Source organism: Crinia signifera, chromosome 9, assembly GCF_055691185.1.
Source record: "Crinia signifera chromosome 9, ASM5569118v1, whole genome shotgun sequence".
NCBI lineage: Eukaryota > Metazoa > Chordata > Amphibia > Anura > Myobatrachidae > Crinia > Crinia signifera.
The window spans coordinates 14,485,089-14,512,678 of record NC_139225.1 but is presented as its reverse complement, the minus strand read 5'-3'; the positions used below and the strand labels follow the sequence as shown (position 1 = coordinate 14,512,678).

Below are 27,590 nucleotides of genomic sequence, written 5' to 3'. Positions count from 1 at the left end.
GAAGTACTGTGCAGGCAGGAGGAGGTGTGCTGGTAGGGGGCAGTGTGCAGGCAGGGGGAAGTACTGTGCAGGCAGGAGGAGGTGTGCAGGTAGGGGGCAGTGTGCAGCAGGGGGCAGTGTGCAGGTAAGGGGTGGTGTGCAGGAAGGGGAAAGCAGTGTGCAGGCAGGAGGCAGTATGCAGGCAGGGGGCGGTGTACAGCAGGTAAGGGGTGGTGTGCAGGCAGGAGGCAGTATGCAGGCAGGGGTTGGTGGTGTACAAGTAAGGGGTGGTGTGAAGGCAGGAGGCAGTGTGCAGTCAGCGGGTGGTGTGCAGGCAGGGGGAAGTAGTGTGCAGGCAGGAGGCGGTATGCAGGTACGAGGTGGTGTGCAGGTAGGAGGCGGTATGCAGGTACAGGGTGGTGTGCAGACAGGAGGTTACTTTGATAGGAATCACGTCTGATAAGCTGCTGAGATCCATGTCGAATCACGTGGCAGCTCACTTGAGTAAGCCCTTAAACTGCATTTGCAGTCTGGATAATGTGCCTGTAAGTGCCTGAGGTCATTGATGAGGCATTGCTAGGGTGTCCACCTAGTGTTGGGCTGGTGTTTTGGGGGCGGGTTAGAGGCTGCGTGATGTCACATGCAGCCGCAGTGGGCCACATGTGCAGTGCAGTCAGGGGGCTACCACAGAAATGCCCGTGCTTTGCTATTCAGCAAAGCATTGGTACCAGGAGGAGGGACCCGGCATGCCCTGTCCTGGGTGGCCCCCTGCATCCTACTGAAAGCATTGGAAAACTACAAGTGAGCGCCCGATCTCGGGGCGCAGTTTGGATAATGCAGGTGAGCCTGGACATTACACGCAGCTCCTGCCACGCAAAACATATTCCGGGGCAGGTGGCAATATGCAAGCGCATCACTGTATAGAGATTTGGACACAAATTATGCAGGTGCATTGTGGGGCAGGACCGCATTTTGCAGTAAGCGCAATGTGTGACTATAAACCCCCCTCATTCTAATTCCCCCCGCCTCCACTTACCCAAAAACAGGAATGTGTCAGAATTCAGGACAGGTTTATTAACCTAGTGTACTCTGTAGAACTGTTTGATGCTGCGTTATGCACATACATGGAACCCGCCAACAATAGGCCAGCATGGGAATAATGTACACAATAACTCTAGGTCACCAGTCACCCCATTCACACAATGAGAGGCCGCGACTCAGTCAGAAGGCACACACCACGTGATGTGCTCGAATAGCAGAAAGTACCAGTTAGCATCCTCCTTTCTGAAATGGTTAACATGACAGGCCAAGCAACAGGCATTTAAATAGAACAGTACAGCTGTCATGGCACACGCTCCGTGAAGGGCACCTGTTGCCACTCTGCATAGCATCCTCACATGTGTTGGACATTTAACTTTTTAAATCTCCCCTGACTCAGCTGTGCCTCAGTCCTGTCACCTAGTCGTTCCCAAACGCAGGACGATCCGGGCTCCTATCTGACTTTGCCATGGGCTCTATAGTAGCGAAGCTTCTCCTACCAACTATCAGCAGCTTGGCATTCCTGCCAACTATCAGCATCGCGGCCAAAAGGAAGTTCCACATGGAAGCTATGGTTTATTTCTTCACCATGTTTTTCATTGCGGTAAGTTTTACTATGTTCTGCTGCAGTTTGTGAGAACGCCACTTACAGGGGGGTTACTGTTCCCACAGCACGGTGGTCAGCTCAGCAGCCAGTGGGGGTTATTCAGAACTGATCTCATGGCTGCAAATTCGCGATTATCGATAGACTGCCTGTAGTACACATGAGCGAGGCCATCCTGTGATAAAGTTATTTGATCGCTGGCCATACGCAAGTTAACTGACAGGAAGCCGGCGTTTGGGAGGTTTTCTGGGAAAGCGCAGGTGTGCCCAGGTGTATGAAGGGAAATCGTGTGACGTCAGCTGCAGCCCCCGACCGACTGCGTCCATCACCCCAGCCAAGTACTGGGCTACACACAGAGACTGCACACACTGTCATTTAGCATCCCAGAGATCGGGTCTGAATTACCCCCATTGGGCTTAATTCAGACTTGATCGCAGGGCAAATTTGTTCCCAAAATGTGCATAGGTGGGCATCTGGGGTCACGCTCACACCCTACTGCATTATATTGCCTTAGCTGGATGCAGGAGATAGCTCTGATAATGGTGATTGGCAAATTTAGGGCTTGATACAGAACCCGTTGTATTGCGAAAACTATTATTCTGTGATTTCCATTATTCTGCGATGTGGAGCTGGGAGGGCAGCGGCGCAGCATTGGGTGGACGCGGTCCAACACATCCCAGCATGCCTTGTCAGAGTTATAGCATTCCCTGATAGAAACTCTGTGGCAGGGCATGCTGGGATGTGACACCCCTGGTAGCAGCACAGAGATCCCCAATGTCAAATTCCAGGCCAGCAATCAGATGTAACCTTAACACTAACAGCGATGACTACTTCTCCTGGTGCAAGCCCGGGACCTAATTCAGGGGCGAGATGTAATATGGTGTGCGATTTTTAGTAATGAGAGTGTATTGTTCCCTCTAAGCCTCTTTTGCAGGGTGCCGCATCCTGCCCGTATTTAAAACCTCAAAATGCACCCTGCCCTTTTTGTGTGTGACACTGTGTGCCCATACACTGCCCCTCACCGCGCTGACATGCCGCTGAGAACTTTCAGTGTGTACCATCATGTGTAATGGGTATTGCTTTGTATGCCATTATGTGTAATGGGCATTATGGTGTGTGGTATAATGTGTAAGAGGCATAACAGTGTGTGCCATAATGTGTAATTGTCATTACAACAGAATATGTAATGGACATAGCAGAGTATGACAATGTGTAATGGGCGTAATCCTAGTGCAGTGTGCAAATGTTTATATACTGTATGTTTTGTTTTTTTTGGAATGTAAATTTCTAATATAAAATGTTGCCCGGTGGTCAACTCCCTGCCCTAAAAAATCCTAGGGTCAACACATAAAAACAAATTAAAAAAAACCACAATGGGGACCCCCACAAGCATAACCAGCCTCAGGCTTATTGAGCCACTCCCTGTTTCCCAAATATGGGGGGGTGAAGGGATGGGGTCCCCTCTTATTCAAGAAACCAGCACCGGGCTCTTGGACCGGTCCTGGTCCCAAAAATACAGGGGACATAAGCAGTAGGGGTCCTCCATATTTTGGAACCAGCACCGAACTGGTACAGCCAGCCTTGTCATGCCACAGTCAGGGGACACTGTTTATACAAGGTCCCGGCCGGACGGGGTACCTGGGGGAGTGGAGTTCCCCCCAGACTTAACCCTTCCAGGGCTGAACCGCAGGCTGTCCTCAGTGCCCCTGGGATGTGGACGCCGGGCTGATTATTTTGTGGTAAGAAATAGAAATAAAATGTAACATTGTGCTGTGAAATAACAAGTACCAGCAAGCCTCCCCCACATGCAGGGACTTGGAGAACCACAAGTACCAGCATGTGGGGCATTAAAAGGCCCCCTAGGAAAAAGGACCTTCTGCTTCAACCACAGGCGACACAGGGCGGCTGCAGAATTCCCTCGTCCGAGGCACCAGCTGTTGCAGCGTCTGCTAGCAAAACATCTCCAGGCCCTGTGAGCATGTGCTGCGCCCGTCAGCTGTGGGTCATTGTACAGTCTGCCCTCCAGCTGTCAGCACCCTTTCACTGCTGAGACATATTTAGGGAAACTGCCCCCCCCCCCACACCCCCCTTCCCCATGCTAACGCCTGTTTCCTGCTTCTGTAGATTTACCATGCGTGTGATGGGCCGGGACTATCGGTGATTTGTTTCATGAGATACGACCTCCTGGAATACTTCAGTGTGTACGGGACGGCACTGTCTATGTGGGTGTCATTACTAGGTAAGCTCGTGAGGATGAGTATGGTATGATATGACAGATGACACCTGAGATCACTGTACAATTCCAAGGATTAGACGCTGGAACCAAATCCTGGGATTATAGTGTTTCCGAGACTGTATAAATCTCCCGTCAGTCACAGACTAGGGCCGGTATATGACGAAAGCGGCAGGCCAGGATATAATGGGAAGCGGCAGGTTGGGATAGAAAGGGAGCAGCAGGCTGGGATATGACGGAATAGGCATGCCGGGATATGATGGAAGCGGCAGGCCAGGATATGATAGGAAGCGGCAGGCTGGGATGGAATAGGAGCGGCAGGCTGGGATATGACAGAAGCAGCAGGCTGGGATATAATGGGAGCGGCGGGCCAAGATATGACGAAAGCGACAGGCTAGGAAATTACGGAAGCGTCAGGCTAGGAAATGACGGAAGTGGCAGGCTGGTATATTATAGGAGCGGCAGGCATAATGGGAGCGGCGGGCCAAGATATGACGAAAGCGACAGGCTAGGAAATTACGGAAGCGTCAGGCTAGGAAATGACGGAAGTGGCAGGCTGGTATATTATAGGAGCGGCAGGCAGGAATATGACGGAAGCGGCAGGCTAGGAAATTATTGTAGTGACAGGCTGGGATATAATGGGATCGGCACGCCGGGATATAATGGGAGCGGCAGGCTGGGATATGACGGAAGTGGCAGGCCAGGATGTAACGGGAGTGGCGGCAGGTTGGGAAATGACGGAAGCAGCAGGCTGGGATGTAATGGGAACGGCAGGTTGGGAAATGACGGAAGCCGCAGGCTGGGATGTAATGGGAACGGCAGGTCGAGATATGACGGAAGCAACAGGCTAGGAAATGATTGTAGCAACAGGCTGGGATATAATGGGATCGGCATGCCGGGATATGATGGGAGCGGCAGGCTGGGACAGGCCCATAGGCATGCTGCATATCATTTAATCAGCAGAAGCTGCTTGTGCTTAAAAGATGCAAAATGACATGTACAGCTCTTGAGTTATTTTGACAACGTATACTGTGGATTTTTAAGGTTAGAAATAATGTAAAAATGTGCTGTAATTGTCTACTTGTAAATGATTTTCAACATTGCCCAATAGATCTCATCCAACACAACCAACGTATGTCTGACTTTATAGTGCTGTTTTCCTGTCACATACCGGCCCTTCACATTCCGGCCCGCTGCTCCCGTCACATCCCGGACCGCTGCTCTCCTCACATCCCAGCCTGCCGCTACCATCACATACCGGTCACCTACTAATCTCACATACCAGCCCACCGTTCCCCTCACATGCCGGCCCGCTGCTCCCCTCACATCCCGACCCGACGCTCTCCTCACATCCCAGCCCGCTGCTCCCGTCACATCCCGGACCGCTGCTCTCCTCACATCCCAGCCCGCCGCTACATCACACACCGGTCACCTACTAATTTCACATACCAGCCCACCGTTCCCCTCACATGCCGGCCCGCTACTCCCCTCACATCCCGACCCGACACTCTCCTCACATCCCAGCCCGCTGCTCCCGTCACATCCTGGACCGCTGCTCTCCTCACATCCCAGCCTGCCACTACCATCACATACCAGTCCAGTCCACCACTCCCCTCACATCCCGTCTCACTGCTCCCCTCACATCCATTACATCCCGGGCTGCTGTTCCTGTCACATCCCGACCCATCACATCCCAGCCCGCTGCTCCCGTCACATCCCGGACCGCTGCTCCCCACACATCCTGGCCCAATGCTCCCCTCACATCCCAGACCGCCACTTCCAACACATACCAGTCCAGTCCACCACTACCCTCACATCCCATCTCACTGCTCCCCTCACATCCATTACATCCCGGGCTGCTGTTCCTGTCACATCCCGGCCCATCACATCCCAGCCTGCTGCTCCTGTCACATCCCAACCCCCTGCTCCCCTCACATCCCGGCCCGCTGCTCCCATCACATACCGGCCCGCTGCTTCCATCATGTACCGGCCCGCCGCTCATCTAACATACCGGCCCACCGATCCACTCACATCCCCTCCCGCCGCTACCTTCACATGCTAGTAAAAAAAATAATTGTATTTATATAGCGCTCTTTCTCCAATAAGACTCAAGGTGCTTAGCAGAGAGAGTAAATGTAATACAGTACAGGGACAATGAAGTACAGAAAAGATTTTCTTAAACGATACTGAAGGAAATTACGGAAATGCTTGAGTAAACAGGGAAGTCTTGAGTCTCTTTGTGAAGGATTCTAGAGTGGGGACCTCTCGAACTATGCGGGGTAGTGAGTTCCATAGAGTCGGACTAAAAGCTCAACCACCAGATGAGTTATGGGGATTCTAGGCACTGCTAAAAGTCCTTCATCACAGATCGCATATGCCTCTAGCACCTCCCTGTGGTGTTGTTCTGTCCACTCCTGTGTAACGAAGGGAGCACAGGCTCCGATTACCTGTCCCACCTCTGCAATGTAGTGCGTACACCTGTCATTAGTGTGGCGATAAGTGCTGTATAGCCCCGGAAGCGGCACACCATGAGTGCTATAGGAAGATATTACTGATGAGAGCTCACCAAGATCATATTCAGTACATAGGGCGAGACGGCGCTGTGTCCAGCTCACACATAAGCCTCTATAGAGGACTGCGTACAGAGAGCCATGATAACAAGCAGCCGCTATTACTGTATGTGCTGAATATAATGACTGTAAGAGGGCCCACCTGGGGGGGGGGGGGGGTGATATATAGCCAGGCAATCATTATAGAGCAGCTTGGTAACATCAGGGAGGGATGGGGCAAATGTCAGTCCAGGATAAGGGCACGTGTCAAATTGCATACAACACGCATTATATAAAGATGCTCAGCCTGTAATGAGCTCCACGGAAGCCATGTTCCTTACGGGACCCGCTGTAAGCTGCATTTGTCTATTATGTCATATAGGTGATCAGTATAAGACACACAGGTTGCAATATATTCAATTCACACATTGTTGCACACACAAACATATGGTAATGTAACACGCGTCTATTCCAGAGCGGGATATCTGTATTCTATATCTTATTACACTGCTGCTATTCCCACGTTCCTGGCCTTTAACATGATTCAGAGGTTTCCTAGCGCAGTGAAGGCCAGGAACGTGGCCAGGTTCTGTTGGTTTTGGAAAGCGGATTGCCCTGTTGCCAATGGTTCTCACATACCCCGATCTACGGCCAGACAAATGGGAATGTTACTGTATCCCTGCCTCTTACCTCCCCAGCTCTGGCTGACTTTGATGAACCCAAGAGGTCCACGCTTGTGATGTTTGGCGTCCTCACCATCGCGGTGCGGATATATCAAGATCGCTGGGGGTATGGGGTCTACTCAGGACCAATTGGGACTGCAGTGCTGATGATCACAGTTAAATGGGTAAGTCGTGTAATCCATTGATAAATGTACCGTGTCCGGGGAGACCCTGGGACCAAACCCCCCTTCCCACCCAACATGCTGTGACTGTGACTATACCGGCAGCCATAACTATTACCTAAACTCTGTGTCTGCGTGATCTTATTCCAGCTGACCAAGATGAAGGAGAAGAAAGGACTGTACCCGGATAAAAGTGTTTATACCCAGCAGATCGGGCCTGGATTTTGCTTCGGGGCTCTGGCATTGATGCTGCGCTTCTTCTTTGAGGTATAATATAATGGTGGGAGTTGCCTTGTCAGCCGCTTGATGATACAACACCTACAAATGGAGATATAATTAGCTTACTGACTATATGGTGATAATGAGTCGGAGGTACATGTGTCACTAGTGTACATTTCCATATAATAGTATATTAATAACCGTATAGAGAGAACCCTGACCCCCTCCTCCATACATGTAACACCAGGTCATTACATGGAGCAAGATGTGCCAGCTCCTGGGTTATCCCAGTGACACATGCCATTGCTACATGACTGCATTCATCAGGGAGGGTCAAGAAACTGCCACCTGTATCCTTCATCTGGATTCACTAGTCCACGCACCAACCATATAACCATTCTATCAACCGGCACATTCACAACACGTGCAGTTTCTTTTCCTGCCAGTAGTGCCGCTTCTCTGCTCTGTTGCTTCTAGCACAGTCTGGTCTGTATTTCAGTGCTGACTATATGGTGAGCTCAGTGTAGGCATTTCTCCACCCACCCCCCACCCCCTCCAGTACCGAGCAGGCATTTCCCCCCCACCAATAACTTACAATGGGGTGGGGATGGCAGCATCAGGGGGACACCTGTAAAGGCCGACACGCCATTCTCAGTACTGCTGCGTGGAGCTGGATGTGGCTGGAACAGCTGACAGCCGCTCTCATCAAACAATGCCTAGAGGGAACACTATCAGTGCTCAGACACAGGGTTTAAATTAGACTTGATGACACGGATGCGAATGTGCACAGAGGCCGATTACCGATACACCGCACCGGGTAGGGACCATAGTACGTATGCACAAGGCCGTGCTGTGATGAAGTCTATTTATTATTATTATTTATTTACAGTTTCTTATATAGCGCAGCATATTCTGTTGCGCTTTACTATTGAAAACAACAGTGATTAAACAAACTGGGTAGATAGACCCCTCCTACCTCCATGTCGGTTTGTATCTTTTTCTATTCACATACATTTTACAAGGTTATTGACAGGAACTAGGCGCCTGGGGGTGGGAACCGGGCGTTTAGTGGGAGTGCTAGAAAAAATGCTGGAACTGTCTGGGGAAACGCAGGCGTGCCTAGGAAACCGCTGGGAGTGTCCTGGGAAACGCAGGCGTGCCTAGGAAAATGCTGGGAGTGTCCAGGGAAACGCAGGCGTGCCTAGGAAACCGCTAGCAGTGTCCGGGGAAATGCAGGTGTGCCTAGGAAAATGCTGGGAGTGTCCGGGGAAATGCAGGTGTGCCTAGGGAAATGCTGGGAGTGTCTGGGGAAACGCAGATGTGCCTAGGACAACGCTGGGAGTGTCCGGGGAAATGCCTTAACTGAATGCTGCCCATGTGAATTTGCGACTGTGTGATCAGGTATGAATTACCCCCACAGGGTGCTAGAAGCACCACAGCAGAGAGTGACACCACTGGCTAGAAAGAGAAACTGCACAGGTTCTGGAAGGTGCTGTGTGCTAGAATGAACAGGATACAATAGACCCATGTGGTCTCCTGAGTGGTGTAACTGATCACAGCCATTAGTGATAACCAGAGCATTATGTGGCCAGGCAGATGTACTACAGCAGGTTACAGCCAATAACATGTCAACAGCACTTCTGCACACCACCCTATGGGGCCAATTCAGATTGGGTCACAGGGTTGTGTTTTCTGCCAATGATCGAAGGACCGCGTGCAGTCTGCAGTTTTCAAGCACGAGCCAATCGTCTAAAGGGATTCGGTATGAAATCCCGACGGTCAAAATACCGACAGCTATTGACTGACGGTCAAAATCCCGACAAGGTCAAAATACAGACATTTAAAATCCCGACAAGGTCAAAATCCCGACAAGGTCAAAATACAGACATTTAAAATCCCGACAAGGTCAAAATCCCGACATGGTCAAAATCCCTACAAGGTCAAAATACCGACATTTAAAATCCCGACAAGGTCAAAATCCCGACATGGTCAAAATACCGACAAGGTCAAAATACTGACATTTAAAATCCCGACAAGGTCAAAATCCCGACACATGGTCAAAATACCGAAATATAGAATGTAGACAGGTGAAAAAGTCAACATAACTTTCGGTTGACATGTCGCGAGGTCGACATGGGTTCTTTCAATGTTTTCTACATTCTATATGTCAGTATTTTGATCTTGTCAGGATTTTAAATGTCAATATTTTGACCTTGTCGGGATTTTGACCATGTCGGGATTTTGACCGTCGGTCAATGGTTGTCGGTATTTTGACCGTTGTGATTTTTACCAACGGGATTTTGACTGCATCCCGTCCAAAGGGAGCCTGTGATGGCTAGCGATCACAGGCTGCCCGCAGACTGACTGACACCCTGTGGGCGTTTGGTGGTAAAAACGCAGCATTTTGCACGACACGCGGGTGACCCTCCCATGACCCCTGGCGTGACTCCACAATAGGATCCGTCTGGTTAGGTGCAGAAGGAGCAGGCGACATGAGGTTGAGTAGTAACGAGCTGCAGTGTCAGGCTGTTCGTGTACATTGATTCTCCCTTTGCACCTACAGGAATGGGACTACACCTACGTGCACAGCTTCTACCACTGCTCCCTGGCCATGTCCTTTGTACTTCTACTTCCCAAGATCAACAAGAAAGCAGGAACTGGGACCGACGTGGCCAAGATGAACTGCTCTACTCTGTGCTGCTGTGTGTGATGGCTAGGACCTAACCAGGGACTGAGAGGCGGCTGGCAGGGGCTCATTCCCAGGCCACATACACTGACCAATCCCAGCCCATGCTCTGTCGACATTTTCACGTGTCAATCTTTTACTTGCGTCAAACTTTTGTCAATGTAGACCTAATGAATGTCGATCTTCTGTCAATATCGACCTAGTGCATGTCGGCCTTTTGTTAATGTCGACCTATTGACTGTGTGAGCCGTCGGCATACTGAGCTGAGCTGGGCGGATCTCCGAGGCCTGGGCCAGTGGATGGAAAACGTTTCTTCTTATAAAGGAAGTGATTGTGTATTTGTGTTTTATACCCTTGGTAAGATGTATGTAATATTACACTGTTTGTACATTATTTTTATTATTATTATTATTATTATTATTATTATTATATAGAGAGAATTTATGAGCATTGGAAAATGTGGAAAACTTTGTGCACTACTTTTGTTTTTTTTAATTTGATATATTAAATATAATCACAGAATCCGGTGAGGGCTCATCTACAATGAAATGCCATTTCCTGTGGATAATAATCTGTCAGGAGCAGTGGTGGTGTACAAGTGGGTGGTAGTGGTGGTGTGCAGGTGGGTGGCAGCGGTGGTGTGCAGGTGGGTGGCAGCGGTGGTGTGCAGGTGGGTGGCAGCGGCGGTGTGCAGGTGGGTGGCAGTGGCGGTGTGCAGGTGGGTGGTAGCGGTGGTGTGCAGGTGGGTGCTAACGGTAGTGTGCAGGTAGGGATCAAGGCTGGTGTACAGGGGCATGGCCAGTGGGGGCAGTGATAAGAAGCAGTGGTGGTGCACATGTGGGTGGCAGTGGCGGTGTGCAGGTGGGTGGTAATGGTGGTGTGCAGGTAGGTGGCAGCAGCGGTGTGCAGGTGGGGACAAGGCTGGTGTACAGGGGCATGATCAGTGTGGTGCAGGGTTTGTGTGCAGGATCTCCTCTGTACTCCAGCAGAGATCTGTAGCTTCTGTGCTGCAGGTAAGAACAGGCCCTAGACTACCCTGACATACTAAGCTGGGCAGTAACAAGCAGTATACTCACATACATGTCCGTTACATCCAGTGCTGCACACTGTACATCATGTAGACAATGATGTAACAATGTTCTGCCTGTCGGAGCTATGGTGGCACATACGGCCAAGTGTGCTCGCTGGGAAGATCTGCTTCTCTTGTCCTGAGTACTGTGGTAAGCAGGAATCCTACCTGGCACAGGCTGGTCACTTATTGCCAGCCCAGCAATTGTGTAAGTGTTGGGTGTGCTGGGAAATCGGTGAAAGAAGGGGACGGGGGGGCCTGCACCTGCCATCTCTGCCTGCTGTTACTCAACACATTTATTGCTCTATTGAATACTAATAAAAAAAGAAAAGAAATTACTGGCAGCGCCTGAGGCCACGTAGACCGCAGAACGGTGGACTACAGAGTGTTCCGAGTTCCCTGCCGTCTCCAGCAGATGGGATGATTGTCTGCAATCTCTGCACAGGGCAGGTAGAGGGGACTGTCAATGAGGGGACATATAGGGAAGGAGCGGGATAAGGCAGAGACATATACGTGCATAGTGCCGGGATTTCCCAGTTATGGAGACTGAGCATTGTGTGCTTTCTCGTGCTCTACCTGCCCCCATCCACAAGCCCATCTGTGCAAAGTAACAGGCGTATCCCCCCACCCCATGTCTTAGGGGTTAAATTTACTAAAGCTTCCAAAAAATAAAAAGAGGTAGTTCCGCCCATCCAGACTGCGCTTTGCACCCGTAACCACAAGATGCCTGGGCAAAACAGACCTTGTATAGACAAGAACAAATAATCTTTCCTAAGTTTCCCAGGTGTTCCTGCTATGGCCGAAAGAAGAATTTTCACTCTGAGTAGAATGCCACCGGAGCGCTCTGGTGGCATATAAGGGCACGTGAAGTGGTCTAAAGGCATTTGAGGGCGTATGGAGTGGTCTATTGGCATATAAAGGCACGTGGACTGGTCAAATGGTGTATATGGGCACTTGGAGTAGTCTGATAGCATATAAGGGGCATTTGGAGTGATCTGGTGGCATATAAGGGGCCTGTGGCGTGGTCTGATAGCGTAAAAAAGAGAACATGAAGTGGTCTGATGGCATATAAGGGGTATGTGGAGTAGTCTGATGGCATATAAGGGGCATATGGAGTAGTCTGGTGGCAAATAAGGCACATATAGAGTAGTCAGATTATATATAAGGGGCATGTGGAGTAGTCTGGAGTCATGTGTAGTGGTATGATGGCATATAAGGGCATGTGGAGTGGTCTGATGGTGTAAAAGGGCATAAGGAGTGGTCTGATGGCATATAAGAGTCATGTGGAGTGGTCTTATGGCATATAAAGATGAGCAGTATAGTGGGCACAAACATATAGGCTACCAGGTTAGGAACCATCCGGTATCAAGAGTTGGAAAGTAGTAGACAGTATTAAGTTCTGCTTGCATGGCCACAAATTCAAACAGCGGACGATTAGTGATGGACTACGCGTGTGTATGTCACAGTACGTATGCAAGGCCGTCCTGCTATGTAAGCCTGCTACTTTTTCTACTTGCAAGCCGTTCGCAAGGTGATTGACAGGACGTAGGCGTCTGGGGGTGGTAACCGTTCATTTAGTGGAAGTGCAAAGAAAAACACAGGCGTGCGTAGGAAACTCTGGGGGCAGTATTCAATGCTCAGGATTCACCGTTTTTTTTAAGGCAAATCGGGCTGTTTTCACTCCTCGCGGTCAATTTTTTTCACTGAAAATCTGATTCACCCTATTCAGTGTTCATCTAAAGTGAACAGTGAATGCCGGCCAGTCCTCCGTTTCATGCTCACTGCAATTCGCTGGTGTATTTCAATGGGGTTTTCACTGTGATTCACCAAGAGTGTATTCAATGCTAGGGTGGAGAACTGCTTTCACCGTTATTTTCGCCGTGATTCACCGTTTTGCATTCGCCATCTTTTTAAGGTGAACTGGAATGTGTTCTTTTAAAATAAAGGTTTTCAGTTTTTTTTTTAGTTGTCAAAAAATCAATAATTTTATCATGTGAAGGGCCATGCTATTTGGATTCATGTGCATATATATTTAATTTAAAAAAATAATTCACATGACATCAGCAGGGGGAGCCGCTCATTCCATATTCACTGCACTTGGTCCCGCTCATTAAATATGCACAAGCGGGACCAGCGCAGCCCTCCTTCTCCTCCCTAGTTGCAGGGACCCCCTACCTGCTAAAGGTCTGGCAGCGCAGGGTCTACAGTGTATGTGAGATCAGCGGCGGTGTGCCTGGGAAACACTGGGAATGTCTCAGAAAAGACAGACATGCCTAGAAAACTACTGGGAGTGTCCAGCGAAATGCAGGCGTGCCTAAGAAACCGCTGGGAGTGTCTGGAGAACGCAGATGTGCCTAGGAAGCACTGGGAGTGTCCGGCGATATGCAGGCATGCCTAGGAAAACACTGGGAGTGTCTCAGAAAAGGCAGACATGCCTAGGAAACCGCTGAGAGTGTCCAGGGAAACATAGGCGTGCCTAGGAAAATGCTGGCAGTGTCTGGGGAAACGCAGGTGTGCCTAAGAAACCGGTGGCAGTGTCCGGGGAAACGCAGGCGTGCCTAGCGCAGACCACATCCACAGAGCAGACCCCGACTGCTACCCACATCCACAGCGCAAACCCTGAATGTTACCCACATCCACAGCGCAGACCCCGACTGCTACCCACACCCACAACGCAGAACAAGAATGCTATCCCCATCCACAGTGCAGACCCTGACTGCTACCCACATCCACAGCGCAGACCCTGACTGCTACCCAGGGCCGAATTATAATGGGGGCACAAGGGGTCAGTGCCCCTGGGCCCCCCTCTAGCTAGGGGCCCCCTGTGGTTGGCATGTATTTTTCAAATAATATGTATCCCCTGAAGTTAACCATTGACCAAGTTTATACTGCCTTTACTCTGTGTTTTGACAGTGTAATATTCCCCCAAGCAGTTTGCGGCCAGTAACAAGTGCAAGGGGGCCCCCCTTGTCTAAAGTGCACTGCCCCCCCCCCCCCCCCCCGAAGGCTTAATCTGGCACTGCAGCTACCCACATCCACAGCACAGACTGTGATTGCTACTCACAGCAGTACACCACCCACCACTAGTTACCACAATAATGTACAGTACAGCAAGCTGTTGGTCTCTTTACCTGTAGTGCATCTACTACCATGGTGTTCTGGGACTTGAAGTTCCACAGGATGTGCCTCTACTGAACAAAGAATAGTATATCGGGCTATACACATACCTCGCAACATGACCCTCTCCAGGAGGACACAGTGCTCTGTTCCTGCACTTCCCTATTAACGTATGACTGCCATCACCTGTGTGGAAACGCCTTTCTTATTAATTAACCAGGTGCCACCACAGGAGAGGGCAGTCATACAGGGGGATGTCCTGGCTGGAACAGACTGAACAATGAAATGTGCCCCTTCTGGCATGGCATGGGTCATATATGGAGGTGTGGTGTATAACTCACGTACGTTAGCAGATGGCGCCGCTCCCTCCCTCCAGCCGCAGAACACGCCCTCCGCCCGTGCAGGGCGTCTCCGTTCTCCTATCCGCGCCAGAGCGGGACATTCCTCCGCCCCCACTTACTCGGTCCCGCCCTCTGCAGCAGCTGCAACGGAGGTAGGGAGTTTCCCGCCTTTCGCCTGAGGTAACTGCTGCTAAGCTCACTGCAGACGCCGCCATCTTGCATTACGGGCGACTTCATATTCTATGGTTCCTGGCTGCTGCTACTTGTAGGAGGGTAGGGAACGCCTGGTTTAATCATTATAGATTAGCTAACATGAGCCCCAGCATTTATGCTATTGTGCTCGGTGTTGACCTGCCGGCCATGTAATGTTTACAGGTACTTGTAGCAAAGACTGACATTGGCAGGAGCTGGGGTATCTATGTATACAGCTTGTACAGTAAGTGTGATGTTCACTGGCGGCTCAATAGCACAGGTGAGAAAGTCCCCTGCGGAGCGGACAGCATGCTTGGTAATGGACTGAGGCCTGGGATCTAGTAAGCTGATGCTCTCAGGGTGAGCGATCAATCTCACATATTACAGACATGATAACATGTATGTGCCTAGCGATCCTCCTCCATTACATGGATGATGCTGTAACCGCAGCTGGTCACCACCATTTGGAAGGGGTGCGGCAATTCCTGTAACCTGGTATACATTACAATGGCTCGCCCATCTTTCACCAGTCACGTTGCGTGATCTAGAGCAGTGGTTCTCAAACTAGGTCCTCAGGATCTCACACAGTTCATGTTTTCCAGGTCACCCGACAGGTGCACTCATTACTGACTGACACATTTTAAAAGATCCGCAGGTGGAGGTAATTATTTAGCTTGATACTGTGAGGCGACCTGCAAAACATGCACTGTGTGGGGTCCTGAGGACCGACTTTGAGAACCTGTGATCTAGAGTTATACGGATGTTGAGTGCTTCCATTTTGAACTTAATAGGGGTTATTCATTATCCCCGAAGCCTGCACTCATCAGGCATTTTTTTTTTTTTTACCTGGAAAAAAATAATCTCTGATAAACAGCCCTGTTCAAACGATTGCGGATGCGCAAATACCTAGATCCCTAAGCGTATGGATTCTATGGAGTTGATCCTAATAATTGCAAAGGATACGAAGTTCCATGGCACCCGATCTCGCACCATTTGCAGGCCGTGTTTATCCCAAATTCGTTGAAAATTTCCCACTACCCTATGGGGCAGCAAGCACTTTTCTACATATTCCCACCACCATGAAGTGCGGTCACTGCCGCAATGATTCACAAATTCATTGCGGCTAATAGGATTGACCCCTATGTGTTTACGCCTGAAAATGGGTAATTACAATTGAATGCCACCCCCAAAAAACCATCAGGAAAAAATTGCATTAAAACCTTATGGGCCCCATACATCAGCAATTTATTGTGACAATCCTCAGTTCTGGAGATGATTGGCACAATCTTTAATGTGTGGGCTTCCCCTCGGGATCGCCAATCGATTGCTGAATCAGATTTTTAAACATGTTTAATGATCTGGTATTATCTGCGGTTGTTTTTTATATGTGTGGGCGTTCCCGTTTCGTCTTCTTCTATTTAAATTATGGAAAAAAAAGTAACATTTGAAATGACAATCGATTGAGGTGATGTATGGGCACTTTCCAGATATGAAGATACAATCTTTAGATCAGGGTTGCCGACCCTCCCGGAATTTGCGGGAGTCTCCCGAAAATCGGGTCCTTCCTCCCGGCCCCCGGAAGGGTGGGCAACCCTCCCGGAATCAGGGGGACCCCCACTGAGCCCCCCGATCGCGGCATTTATATGCCGCAATCCGCGGGTCTCAGGGGAGGGGGAGGAGCTAAAACGGCACAATCGTGACGTTTTAGCCCCGCCCCCTCCATGGATAACAGTTATTCCGGCTATTTGTCGTAATGGGGGCGGGGCTTAATGACATCACAGTTAAGCCCCGTCCCCAAAACGCGTAATGCAAGATTCCTCTCCGGGTTTCTCCCGGAGAGGATTTTTTTAAAGTCGGCAACCCTGCTTTAGATGGGAAAAATCTTCCGATCACTGAAATAAATCTGTAATATGTGGGCAAGTCAAATAGATTGTAGAAACCATTTATCTGGCCAAAAAATCACTGGATCTGGAAAACCATTCATTGTGATTGCTGATGTATGGGGCCCATTAGTTTTGTCTTGCCAAAAAGAATGAATTCCCCCCTGAGTTTATATGCCATCTTTACACAATGCCACAGGATGTTTATGGCACTAGGCCGTACATTTTTGCTTATAAATGAGTGATTTAAAGTTAAGTGTCCTGTGGACGATTTATCAACATTTCATATGCATTTTCAGCTGCTAATTCACTTTGCAGTTACACATGCTTGTGCAGTTGTTCGATAGTCAATCGAATTCTCTAATTATTGATCCATGCCGAATTTGGGCCAAAGTGGGTCACAGTGGGAACTCGCACGTCATTGTATCTTTCCCAGACCCCAGTGTACAGTACCCCATTCTGCACCATTCCTGACCCACCATCTGCTTTGTCCTATACATACAGTATGTGGTGTGGATCCCTGGCATGAAATCACAGATTAAGTTCTTCCATGGGATATGTGAATGGCCTTTTAATGTGCTGATCACATTGTAAAATGCGGGGGGGGGTCTGCTCATGCAGGGTTTATGCTGAAAGCACTGCCCTACAATGGGCTATCGTCATCTCAGAATGGCGATAGCCCAGGGATGCAAAGCGCTGCTGCCCAATGTTGATACCTATGGGGGATGCAGCCGGCGGCGGTGCAGGGGGGATCGCAGTAGGGATTGGAGATTCCTGCTGCGGTCTCCCTTTGGTACATGAGGGTGATACTTAATGTTTGCAGCTAACCACCAAAAATTGTTGTTTTCTGGGATTTAGACACAAATATTGTTTGATAAATGCAGCCCACAATGTGAATTTTATATATATTTTTTATCTGGAAAAACCTTCCCTGTATTGGCATGCTTATATACCTTCTGTATATGCAGCTAGCAATCAGGATGGTACCTGGTCACGTTCCTCAGGCAATCTCCGAGTCAACATGGCTTCCTCTCAATTTTCCTTTTATTGACATTCTTCATATGCCATCCAAGTCTTCCAGCAGGGGTAGCCAAACCGGTCCTCAAGATCTACCAACATGGTGGATCTGCAGCATGTGTCGGTTAGTAATAAATCCAGCACATGTTTGAAAATGTGACAGTTAATAATGACTACACCTGTGCACCAACTAGGTGGTCTGGGAATTGTGAAAGTTGTTAATGACTACACCTGTACACCAGGTAGGTGGTCTGGGAAATGAGACAGAGAATATTTGGCCACTCACATCAGTCCCTGCCCCAATAGAGCTTACAATCTATATTCCCTAGCACATGTATACGGGCACACAGACATTCTAGGGTTAATTTTATTGGAAGCCAATTATCCTACCAGTATATTTTTGGAATGTGGGAGGAAACCGGAGTACCCGGAGGAAACCCACACAAGTATGGGGGAAATATACAAACTCTGCACAGTTAGGGCAATGGTGGGAATCAAACACATCACCCCAGTGCTGTGAGGCAGTACTGCTAACCATTACACCATCCGTACTGCACATCAGACAATATAGTCTGTTATAAGTCCCAGCGCCCCCCTTCTCTGATGCTGACGAGTGGCGTGCCTGCGGGGACATTGCAGCCTGTGCCAGAAATCTTGATGTTTTCAATAAAGTAGGTGTTTTTGTCTCAGTTAAAGTCTGGAGTGCTGACCTTTGTCAAGTCTGCTACCGAAATTTCCTGCCTCTGTTATTCTCCTCTAGTGTAAGCTGATCTGAAATCCTATACCTTTATTGCCCCTGTTAAATGGTCTGCACAGTTCTCTGCCTGCTTCATACTGAGTCTTATTTGCTCCCTGCTATATTACTTAGCGGATTCCCAGTTTAACCATTTAGCACCTGGCCGACTCACAAACGTCTGCTCTGGCCACAGAGAAAGCTCCACTGATTGATTTTGCAAATGTTCTGTGAGTAGCAGATATTTCTTCTTCACATAATGCAATGTGGGGTGGTAAGAGATGGCACATGGCAAGCACGCTGCTCTCCCGGGTGTACTGCAATGCCTGCAGACGGCGGGTGTGCCAGTGTGCAATGCTGGTAAGAGATGGCATACACCATGCACTCTGGTTGTTACTGCAATGTCTGCAGACGGCGGGTGTGCCAGTATGCAATGCTGGTAAGACATGGCACATGGCAGACACCATGCACTCTGGTTATTTCTGCAATGTCTGCAGAAGTCGGGTGTGCCAGTGTGCAATGCAGGGTATGCCAGTGAGCTGCTCAAGGCATTTACCACCTTTAGGTGACCTTTTATATATGGAATAATATGCGCCTTCCCGCAACCTGTACTTGTGTCTTCCCGCTATTCTGCCATATAGTTGTGTATGTTCATAGCCCTAAAGCTGGGTACACACTAATGTCGTCCGATCCAGCAGACCAGACCAATATATTGGACACATTGTGTAGTGTGTACCCACTATAGTGCTGATGACCTGCACTCTTGTGCGTCATCAGCAGCAACAAAAAGCCCTACATGCCGGAAAAACTAGATGGAGCTGGGTGGCGGGCGCAGAGGATGCGGAGCAAGGAACCAGACGCAGAGGAGACAGAACTAGGAGTCAGGTGCAGAGGAGACGGAGCTGGGAACCAGACCCAGAGGAGATGGAGCTGGGAACCAGACCCAGAGGAGACGGAGCTGGGAACCTGATGCAGAGGAGACGTAGCTGGGAACCAGACGCAGAGGAGACGGAGCTGGGAACCAGACGCAGAGGAGACGGAGCTGGGAACCAGACGCAGAGGAGACGGAGCTGGGAACCAGACGCAGAGGAGACAGAGCTGGGAACCAGATGCAGAGGAGACGGAGTTGGGAACCAGGCTTAGAGGAGACGGAGCTGGGAACCGGACGCAGCGGAGACGGAGCTGGGAACCAGATGCAGATGAAGCGGAGCAAGGAACCAGACGCAGAGGAGACAGAACTAGGAGTCAGGTGCAGAGGAGACGGAGCTGGGAACTAGACCCAGAGGAGACGGAGCTGGGAACCAGACGCAGAGGAGAAGGAGCTGGGAACCAGACGCAGCGGAGACGGAGCTGGGAACCAGGCGGAGAGGAGATGGAGCTGGGAACCAGACACAGAGGAAGCGGAGCAAGGAACCAGACGCAGAGGAGACAGAACTAGGAGTCAGGTGCAGAGGAGACGGAGCTGGGAACCAGACCCAGAGGAGACGGAGCTGGGAACCAGACCCAGAGGAGACGGAGCTGGGAGTCAGGCGCAGAGGAGACGGAGCTGGGAGTCAGGCGCAGAGGAGACGGAGCTGGGAGTCAGGCGCAGAGGAGACGGAGCTGGGAGTCAGGCGCAGAGGAGACGGAGCTGGGAGTCAGGCGCAGAGGAGACGGAGCTGGGAACCAGACGCAGAGGAGGTGGAGCTGGGATCCAGACGCAGAGGAGACGGAGATGGGAGTCAGAGGCAGAGGAGACGGTGCTGGGAGTCAGGCGCAGAGGAGACGGAACTGGGAGTCAGATGCAGAGGAGATGGGTTGCGAGAAGGAAGGATCAGGGTTAGGCTGCCGGACAGGTGGATCATGGTTAGGCTGCCGGACAGGTGGATCAGGGTTAGGCGGCGGGACAGGTGGATCAGGGTTAGGCGGCGGGACAGGTGGATCAGGGTTAGGCTGCGGGACAGTTGGATCAGGTTTAGGCTGCAGGACAGGTGGATCAGGGTTAGGCGGCGGGACAGGTGGATCAGGGTTAGGCTGCGGGCAGTTGGACCAGGGTTAGGCTGCGGGACAGTTGGATCAGGTTTAGGCTGCGGGACAGGTGGATCAGGGTTAGGCGGCGGGACAGGTGGATCAGGGTTAGGCTGCGGGACAGGTGGATCAGGTTTAGGCTGCGGGACAGGTGGATCAGCATTATCCTTTGGGGGTGATTAGGGATAGGCTGCAGGACAGATAGATCAGGGTTAGTGTTAGCTGTAGAATAATTAGCAGAAATTCCCAGGAGTATCACCGTCGGGATCCCACTCATTCTGACTGGTTTCTGTCCTGCGCATATTCTGGAGGGGACAGTAGAGTTAACTGGGCTGGGGTTGGAGGAGGCAGAGTAGACGCTACATTAAGGCAGAAGGATGTGAGGCTTTTTTATTCCAGTATACTGAAAGCTTTTATCACGAGCAGGAGTGATTCATTGCCGTTAATCTGCCGCAGTTTCCCGGAGCCCAATTTGTTTCGATTAAGCTGGTATGTTGCTCCATAGTCCCAGTCTCTTCCAAGAGCTCCTTTTTAATTTAGAGTGCAAATGCGTATTACAGACGGCTGCTGGGTGTGAGGAATGCAGCTGGCACTGTACAGACACAGAAGCCGGGCATCGCGCTAGGCACACGTGCTGCCGTGTTCTGGACAGATTTAACCCTCGGTGCCAGTCTTAAACTGGGTACACATTATTTGTGGTTCAGCAGCAAATTATAACAATAATCGTTTAGTATGTACGCACCATTGCTCATTCCCATGATTCGTTATTTGCGTCTTCTGCTTGGCCCTACATGGTCACCAATAAGAGGATGTTGTCAGCGATTTACAGCACATTGCACAGTGTGTATGGAGTAATGACATATACCTGATATATCAAACACCAGAATGAAGCATGATATACCGTTCTGTCGTTTGTAAACAATGCGCTGCTGGTATAGTGCACAGTGTGTATGCACTATATCGGAAATCATTGGCATCAGCGCATTGTTTGCCCATCATCTAGTGCGTTCCTAGCATTACTTTCTATCATCGATAAGAAAAAATTGTACAATAAGCACAAAAAAAAAGTTGTCAGTAGACAATCTGTGTATGCATGTGTGTGTGCATGTTTGTGACTGTGTGGGTGCACATGCATGCATCTGTATGTTCGTTGGTGCATGTATGTGTGTGGGTGTTTGCGTGCATTGGTGTGTTTGTGCCTGTTTGTGTGCCTCTGTACTTGCGTGTATGCGTTTGTGTGTGTTTGTGTAGGTGTGTGCATTTGTGTGTGTGCGTGCATCTGTACTTGTATGTATGTATGTGTGTGTTTGTGTGTGGGCATTAGCATGCTTAGGGGTCTATCCTATTAACCCCGACGAGTGCAGATGATTCGCCAATTGTGAATCATCACGTCACCCAGCACACTTTACGGTGGACCAAATTCGCAGAAAATAGGGGTGCGAGCAAATTTCAGTGAATTCGGCCTTGCGAAGAGTGCGAGTTAGGATTAATTAGGGTGCCATTTTCAGTGTCAAAACGGCTTCCGAACGGCAACTCGCACCCTTCGGGGTTAATAGGATCGACCCCTATGGCTGCTACATACAGAGGACATTTATGTTATGACAACTGACATGTATGATTTCTGTAGGAACGTGTAGAAACGTGCCGACCAGTCTCTGCAAAATAAGTGTAACTCTCCATTTACGGGAAAATAATCCCTCTTTAGAAATAAGATATATTTTCCCTTAAAAGGTGATGTTGAAATTGTATTTATTAGGGCTGTTATACATCAATCCTCATGTGCTGCTGACAGTCCACTATGTCTCCAATAGTCCCTGTTATATTCCAGCTGTATCCACCCTGTGTGCGAGGAGGTTGTTGTACAGCCATGGCAGACTCTCAGCAATACACGGGTCCTAGATAGTGTGATTACAGAGCGCACGTGCAGCGCAGGCAGAGGGCCGGGTGCCGACACAGTGATTACAGGGCGCACGTGCAGCGCAGGCGGAGGGTCGGGTGCCGACAGTGTTCCTTTTAACAGAGGGCTAATTACAGTCTCTGTGCTAATTGTTTGAGATCAAGTCTTTCTGGTCACTGCCAGGGTTCTAGGCCAGACACCACAGTAATGGGGTCGCAGTTCCAGCTAGGCGATCCTCAGCCTATGTTACATCAGGACATGCCGAGGGCTTCATTCGTTGTCTCCTGTATTAGTGTCACCGGCAACTATAATGACTAAACGTGTGACTTAGGAAATTCCTGCTGCAAGGAGGACTCTTGATGGCAGCCTCATATCTGGTGTATCATACTTGTGTCTCACTGGTTCCATTGTAAGGGGCATAGTTATTACTCCTGATAATAGGTTCAGTGTTTCTGTGGTCACTTGTTTCCAGGATATGGCCGTGCTACTACACACGCCAGTTCTGCTAGTTGTGCATGTGTGAGTAGTGATGGGAAAGGGTCCTAGGGATCCCTCTCCTGTTAACTTTTTCAGAACATAGCTCATAAGCTGTAATGGCTGATACCATCTGAAGATTACACATTCCAGCACTATATATACATCTGCGGCATCCTTAGTATTTGCAGAAAAACAGATTAATTCTGTTTATGTCAGCAACAACATGAATAAATGTAAAAGCCTCCTATTTAGCTACAATGCTGCAAGACAGGTTCTTTTTTTTTTCTTAAGAATGTGAAGTTTTTCATTTATAATAAGATACATTTTGAGCATTAACCTCTAGCAAAGAGGTCAGGACAGGTGGCAATACAGAGTATACTCATCATCAAAACAGAGGTCAGGGCAAGTTGCAATACGGAGTATACTCAGCATCCCAGCAGTGGTCAGGGCAGGTGGCAGTCCAGAGTACAACCAGAATCCAAGAAGAGGTCATGGCAGGTGGCAATCCAGAGTATCATCAGCATCGCGGCAGAGGTCAGGGCAAGACGCAATCCAGAGTATAATCAGCATCCCGGGAGAGGTCAGGGCAGGTGGCTATCCAGAGTATAATTAGCATCTCGGCAGAAGCCAGAGCAGGTGGCAATCCAGAGTACAATCAGAATCCAAGAAGAGGTCATGGCAGGTGGCAATCCAGAGTATCATCAGCATCCTGGCTGAGGTCAGGGCAAGACGCAATCCAGAGTATAGTCAGCATCCCGGCAGAGGTCAAGGCAGGTGGCAATTCAGAATAAAAGCATCTTGGCAGAGGTCAGGGCAGGTGACGATCGAGAATAAAATCAGCATCCCGGCAGAGGTCATGGCAAGTGGCAATCCAGAATATCATCAGCATCCTTGCAGTGGTCAGGGCGGGTAGCAATCTAGAGTATAATCAGCATCCCAGAAGAGGTCAGGCCAGGTGGCAATCCAGATAATCAGCATCCTGGCAGAGATCAGGGCAGGTGGCAATCCAGAATATCATCAACATCCTTGCAGTGGTCAGGGCGGGTAGCAAACTAGAGTATAATCAGCATCACAGAAGAGGTCAGGCCAGGTGGCAATCCAGATTATCAGCATCCTGGCAGAGATCAGGGCAGGTAGCTTTCCAGAATATCATCAGCATCCCGGCAGAAGTCAGGGCAGGTGGCAATCCAGAATAAAATCAGCCGGGTCATAGTACATATGGGAAATACGCTAACCGTATCATGTTGTGGTCCCATCAATAGTACGTCATTCGCCAGGTCATAGAAATGGTGGCCCCACCCATAAAATGGCCACCTTCGCTGTGTGTCGAAGACGGGTAACTTGCTGAATTAAGGATATACTGTGTGCGGCTCTGTGGATGGTACTATGGCCCTTATTCTAGTTGATTCGGACGGATGTGTATTTTGGACAAGAACCGAATGTTCTTAGCCCCGCCTACCGTACGGATCGCTCACACCATCTGAATGCGGTAAGATGCAGAGCGAACGCACCGCAAGTGGATGTTTCATGTGAACGCCTCCTCCATCTGTGGGAACCTCTCCTAACCTCAGATGGTCGCCAACCATCGAATGATGGACCGAGCGGTCAGGCAGCATCGAGTGCTCCAGACCACTCGGACATTTCTCCATATGAAAGCAGGGTTATGGCCGGGCAGCTGACATCCGGCTATGTCATATGTCCGCCCCCCACATGCATCACGGCTGCATTACCATACGTACGCCCAGTGTTTTCATGGTAACACCCATGAAACGTGGGGCATACGCATATGGTAATGAGCCCAAACATCCCTTCACTCCCCTCTCCACCCCCCTGCTCAGATGGTTCCGTACGATCATTTTCTGCATGGAACTCACGCCGTGTTCGGACATGCAAGGCGTTTGCACATGCGCAAAACATCGGCCATCCAAACGTACACGGAGCCGTCCAACTCAATCAGAATATGGGCCTACAGTATGTGCTTTACGTTTAGCATTGCGAGTGTATATGGGTGGTGACGAGAAGAGACACGCATGTAAGTTTGTTACGCTCTCATAGAGTAGCTCTTCTGTAGTGAGTCACATTCATTTATGGATGCACATAGATCTGACAGTCCCTATATCACTCATTCCGACAGGAAAACTAATCATTAGCAATTACAAGCTCGTTAATTAGGAAGCTTTGACATCCATTCATAAATATTAATTGGTGTGATTTCTGGTGTGCATTGTTTTAGCTCGATCATTCTCTGACCTGCCAGCTTTTGCTGCAGTAACTCTTCTCATCGCAGTGTAGACAGTTTGTAGGCATATTCTCTTCCGAAAACTGCTGATAGGGGATACATGCTGATGACCGGCACTCAGAATATCAACTCATACTGTATACTTATCTTCCCCCTGCCCATGCTACCCCCCCCCCACCCCCCCCACCCCCCCCCCCATGCAGCCTGATGACTAACCCTTCCCACTACTGACTAACTTCCCCACACCCCGGTGTAACGCTAAACCACCCAGTTACTCACTATTCGGCACAATGGCAGTCGGGATATTAAGATGCCAGCATTCCAGTTGATTTAGGGATTCCGGTGTCGTCCTCCAGGCCGTAGTCAGATGCCGACATTGGTAAAGTGAATCCCGGGATGATAAACGCATCCCAATAGTATAGATAATGTGGAAAATGCACAGTATTGGTATAGGCTGAGTACAGAATCAGCTGCGGCTTGCTGTGGGCCCCATCCATAGCAGCTGATTGGAGGAGGAGTCAACAGTGCTTAAGATGAACAGGTACAAAACATCAACATGCCAATGGTCGACATACATTTGGGGGTTTATGTTTCCTGGTTGTCATGTGCAGAATTCATACAGCATAATGCTGACAGCTTCTTCATAACTCCAAAAGCTTGCAGGTCGCTTCTGTATAGCTGGGTACATAATATACAGAGATCCCGGACCAGCGATATACTGCATGTCATCACTGTGCCTCCAAGCATGTTCAGATAACCGGGGGGGGGGGGCGGGGGGGCGCAAATGACCCACTGGAGCGCACTTTTCTACCAGTCCTGGAAGTACTGCAATACCAGGTCAATGCGTGGAGTGGACAGAGCAAGCTCTTCCAGTAAAAATCCATTTAATACATGGCCCCAGATAGGGGGCGTATCAAACATTAAACTGATAAGAACAGATACCACGCTTGATCTTTGCGAATATAGTGCATACACACTAGACTAGACCATATGCGTGAAAATGTTCATGATATCGTTAGCATGCATATAATTTCCGAAAAACTTATAGGGGTTGATCCTATTAGGTCCGAAGGGTGCAATGTGCAGTTTTCATGTGTTTAAATGCTGGAAATGGCACCCGATGTAGCACCTTTCGCTGGGCCGAATTCGCTTTGCGGCTCGCACCCCTAATTTTAAGAAAATTCAGCCCACTGTAAAGTGCACCCAGCGCCGTGATGATTTGCACTCGCGAATCATCCGCACCTAATAGGATCGACCCCATAGTGTGTTCCTCTCCTAGTAACAATTAGCAGAGAATCCTGAAAGCCTGCACTGCTCCTCACCTGTCTCTTACACCTAGGCATCACGCAGCTTATGAGTGGAGAATCCTGAAAGCCTGCACTGCTCTCCACCTGTCTCTGTGACAACTAGGCATGGTGCAGCTTACTAGGTCTGTCTAGTTACTGTATCCCCAGCACCAGTCCTGAGGGTGCTGCTAGGAGCACTGCTATGAATCTCTATGTATTGCAGGCCCAGCAGAGAACCCCTGTCAGTAAATGGGTTAAGTCACAACAACAACAAGCAATGATCTGGCCGGTGTTTGGGATCGTGATTGATGATCCTATGAGAATTTGGCATTTGCACCCCTGAGTTGTTGCACGCCCTGCGCACACAGCCTGTCTGAGCTAATCCACGCTGAGACAAACCACGCTCTGGGTGTCTCTCACACACTAATTGGATTTGGATGTGTGTAACGCCAAGCCCAGGTCTGCTCTTTCTCGGAATGAGTGCTTGATTGTTACCGGTAACCACAAAAGCCAGGACATTGGGGCTGCGCCATGGCAATAGTTGTATGTGCCGGCCCCTTCAGCGTACAGCGATGCAGGGCGCTGTCCATGTGCCCTGCGTGTAAATAGCCTGGAGGACATAGGTCATCATGTGCGTGTGAGCTACGTACGACGGGGAGGAGAGTTTCCACTCATTATGGATGGGGGGGGCGTTTATCTGGGTGCAGGAAGCTCCCTTACCCACTCACTGTCCTGGGCACATCTCTCGCCATATGTGCTAGTGGGTCAGATGGAAACATGAAGGGCCAATGTATTGGCTTTGTAACACAAGCAAAGTATTCAGAATCACAGTGGCATGTTGTAAAGGTCTCCAGCTGTTGTCGAACTACACATCAACAAAATTTACAGAATATTGACCGCACTCCAGATACTGCAGCCCCAGATAAACCCCAAGACTCCTAGGATCCTGCCCCGCCACAGTGTTGTTATTAAACAATGCTATAACTGGCAGGGCTGTGTAGTCAGTATTCACACTAGACTGTTCTAAATTGGCAAAATGTGCCATGTCCTATTCGCAACACCCTGCCCAGGCACAGTCCCCGGCTGCTGGGATGAGTCGCTGTTTCTCACTATGGGGCCCATTTATCAACTAATATTTGCGGCTAAATTCCTGAAAACACCCGTTTTCGGGGGTTAACCACAA

General features: G+C 49.6%; 2 protein-coding genes and 1 pseudogene across 9 annotated transcripts in view; 1 reads left to right on the top strand and 2 right to left on the bottom strand.

Moving 5' to 3' along the window:
- The window catches only part of ADAMTSL2 (ADAMTS like 2), a 112,680-nt gene extending 97,800 nt beyond the window's left edge, over positions 1-14,880 (bottom strand). For 3 of the 8 annotated variants that reach the window (XR_014460989.1, XM_083161098.1, XM_083161106.1), the window contains exons 1-2: positions 14,353-14,643; positions 7,366-7,565 (exon numbers count right to left, since the gene is read on the bottom strand). The gene's annotated coding sequence lies outside the window, so the exon portion shown is untranslated. Of the gene's footprint in view, positions 1-7,365; positions 7,566-8,061; positions 8,183-14,352; positions 14,644-14,679 lie in introns of those variants that run through there. The other 5 variants (XM_083161101.1, XM_083161099.1, XM_083161100.1 and 2 more) reach the window with 5 other exon arrangements.
- Positions 3,735-10,611, top strand: MYMK (myomaker, myoblast fusion factor). The gene is made up of 4 exons (XM_083161109.1): positions 3,735-3,860; positions 7,102-7,250; positions 7,398-7,514; positions 10,030-10,611. The coding sequence occupies exons 1-4, from the start codon at positions 3,791-3,793 to the stop codon at positions 10,174-10,176; spliced, it is 483 nt and encodes a 160-aa protein (XP_083017235.1). The 5' UTR covers positions 3,735-3,790; the 3' UTR covers positions 10,177-10,611.
- Positions 14,881-25,921: 11,041 nt separating the features above from the next.
- Positions 25,922-26,101, bottom strand: LOC146039961 (U2 spliceosomal RNA; annotated as a pseudogene).
- Positions 26,102-27,590: the final 1,489 nt, after the last annotated feature.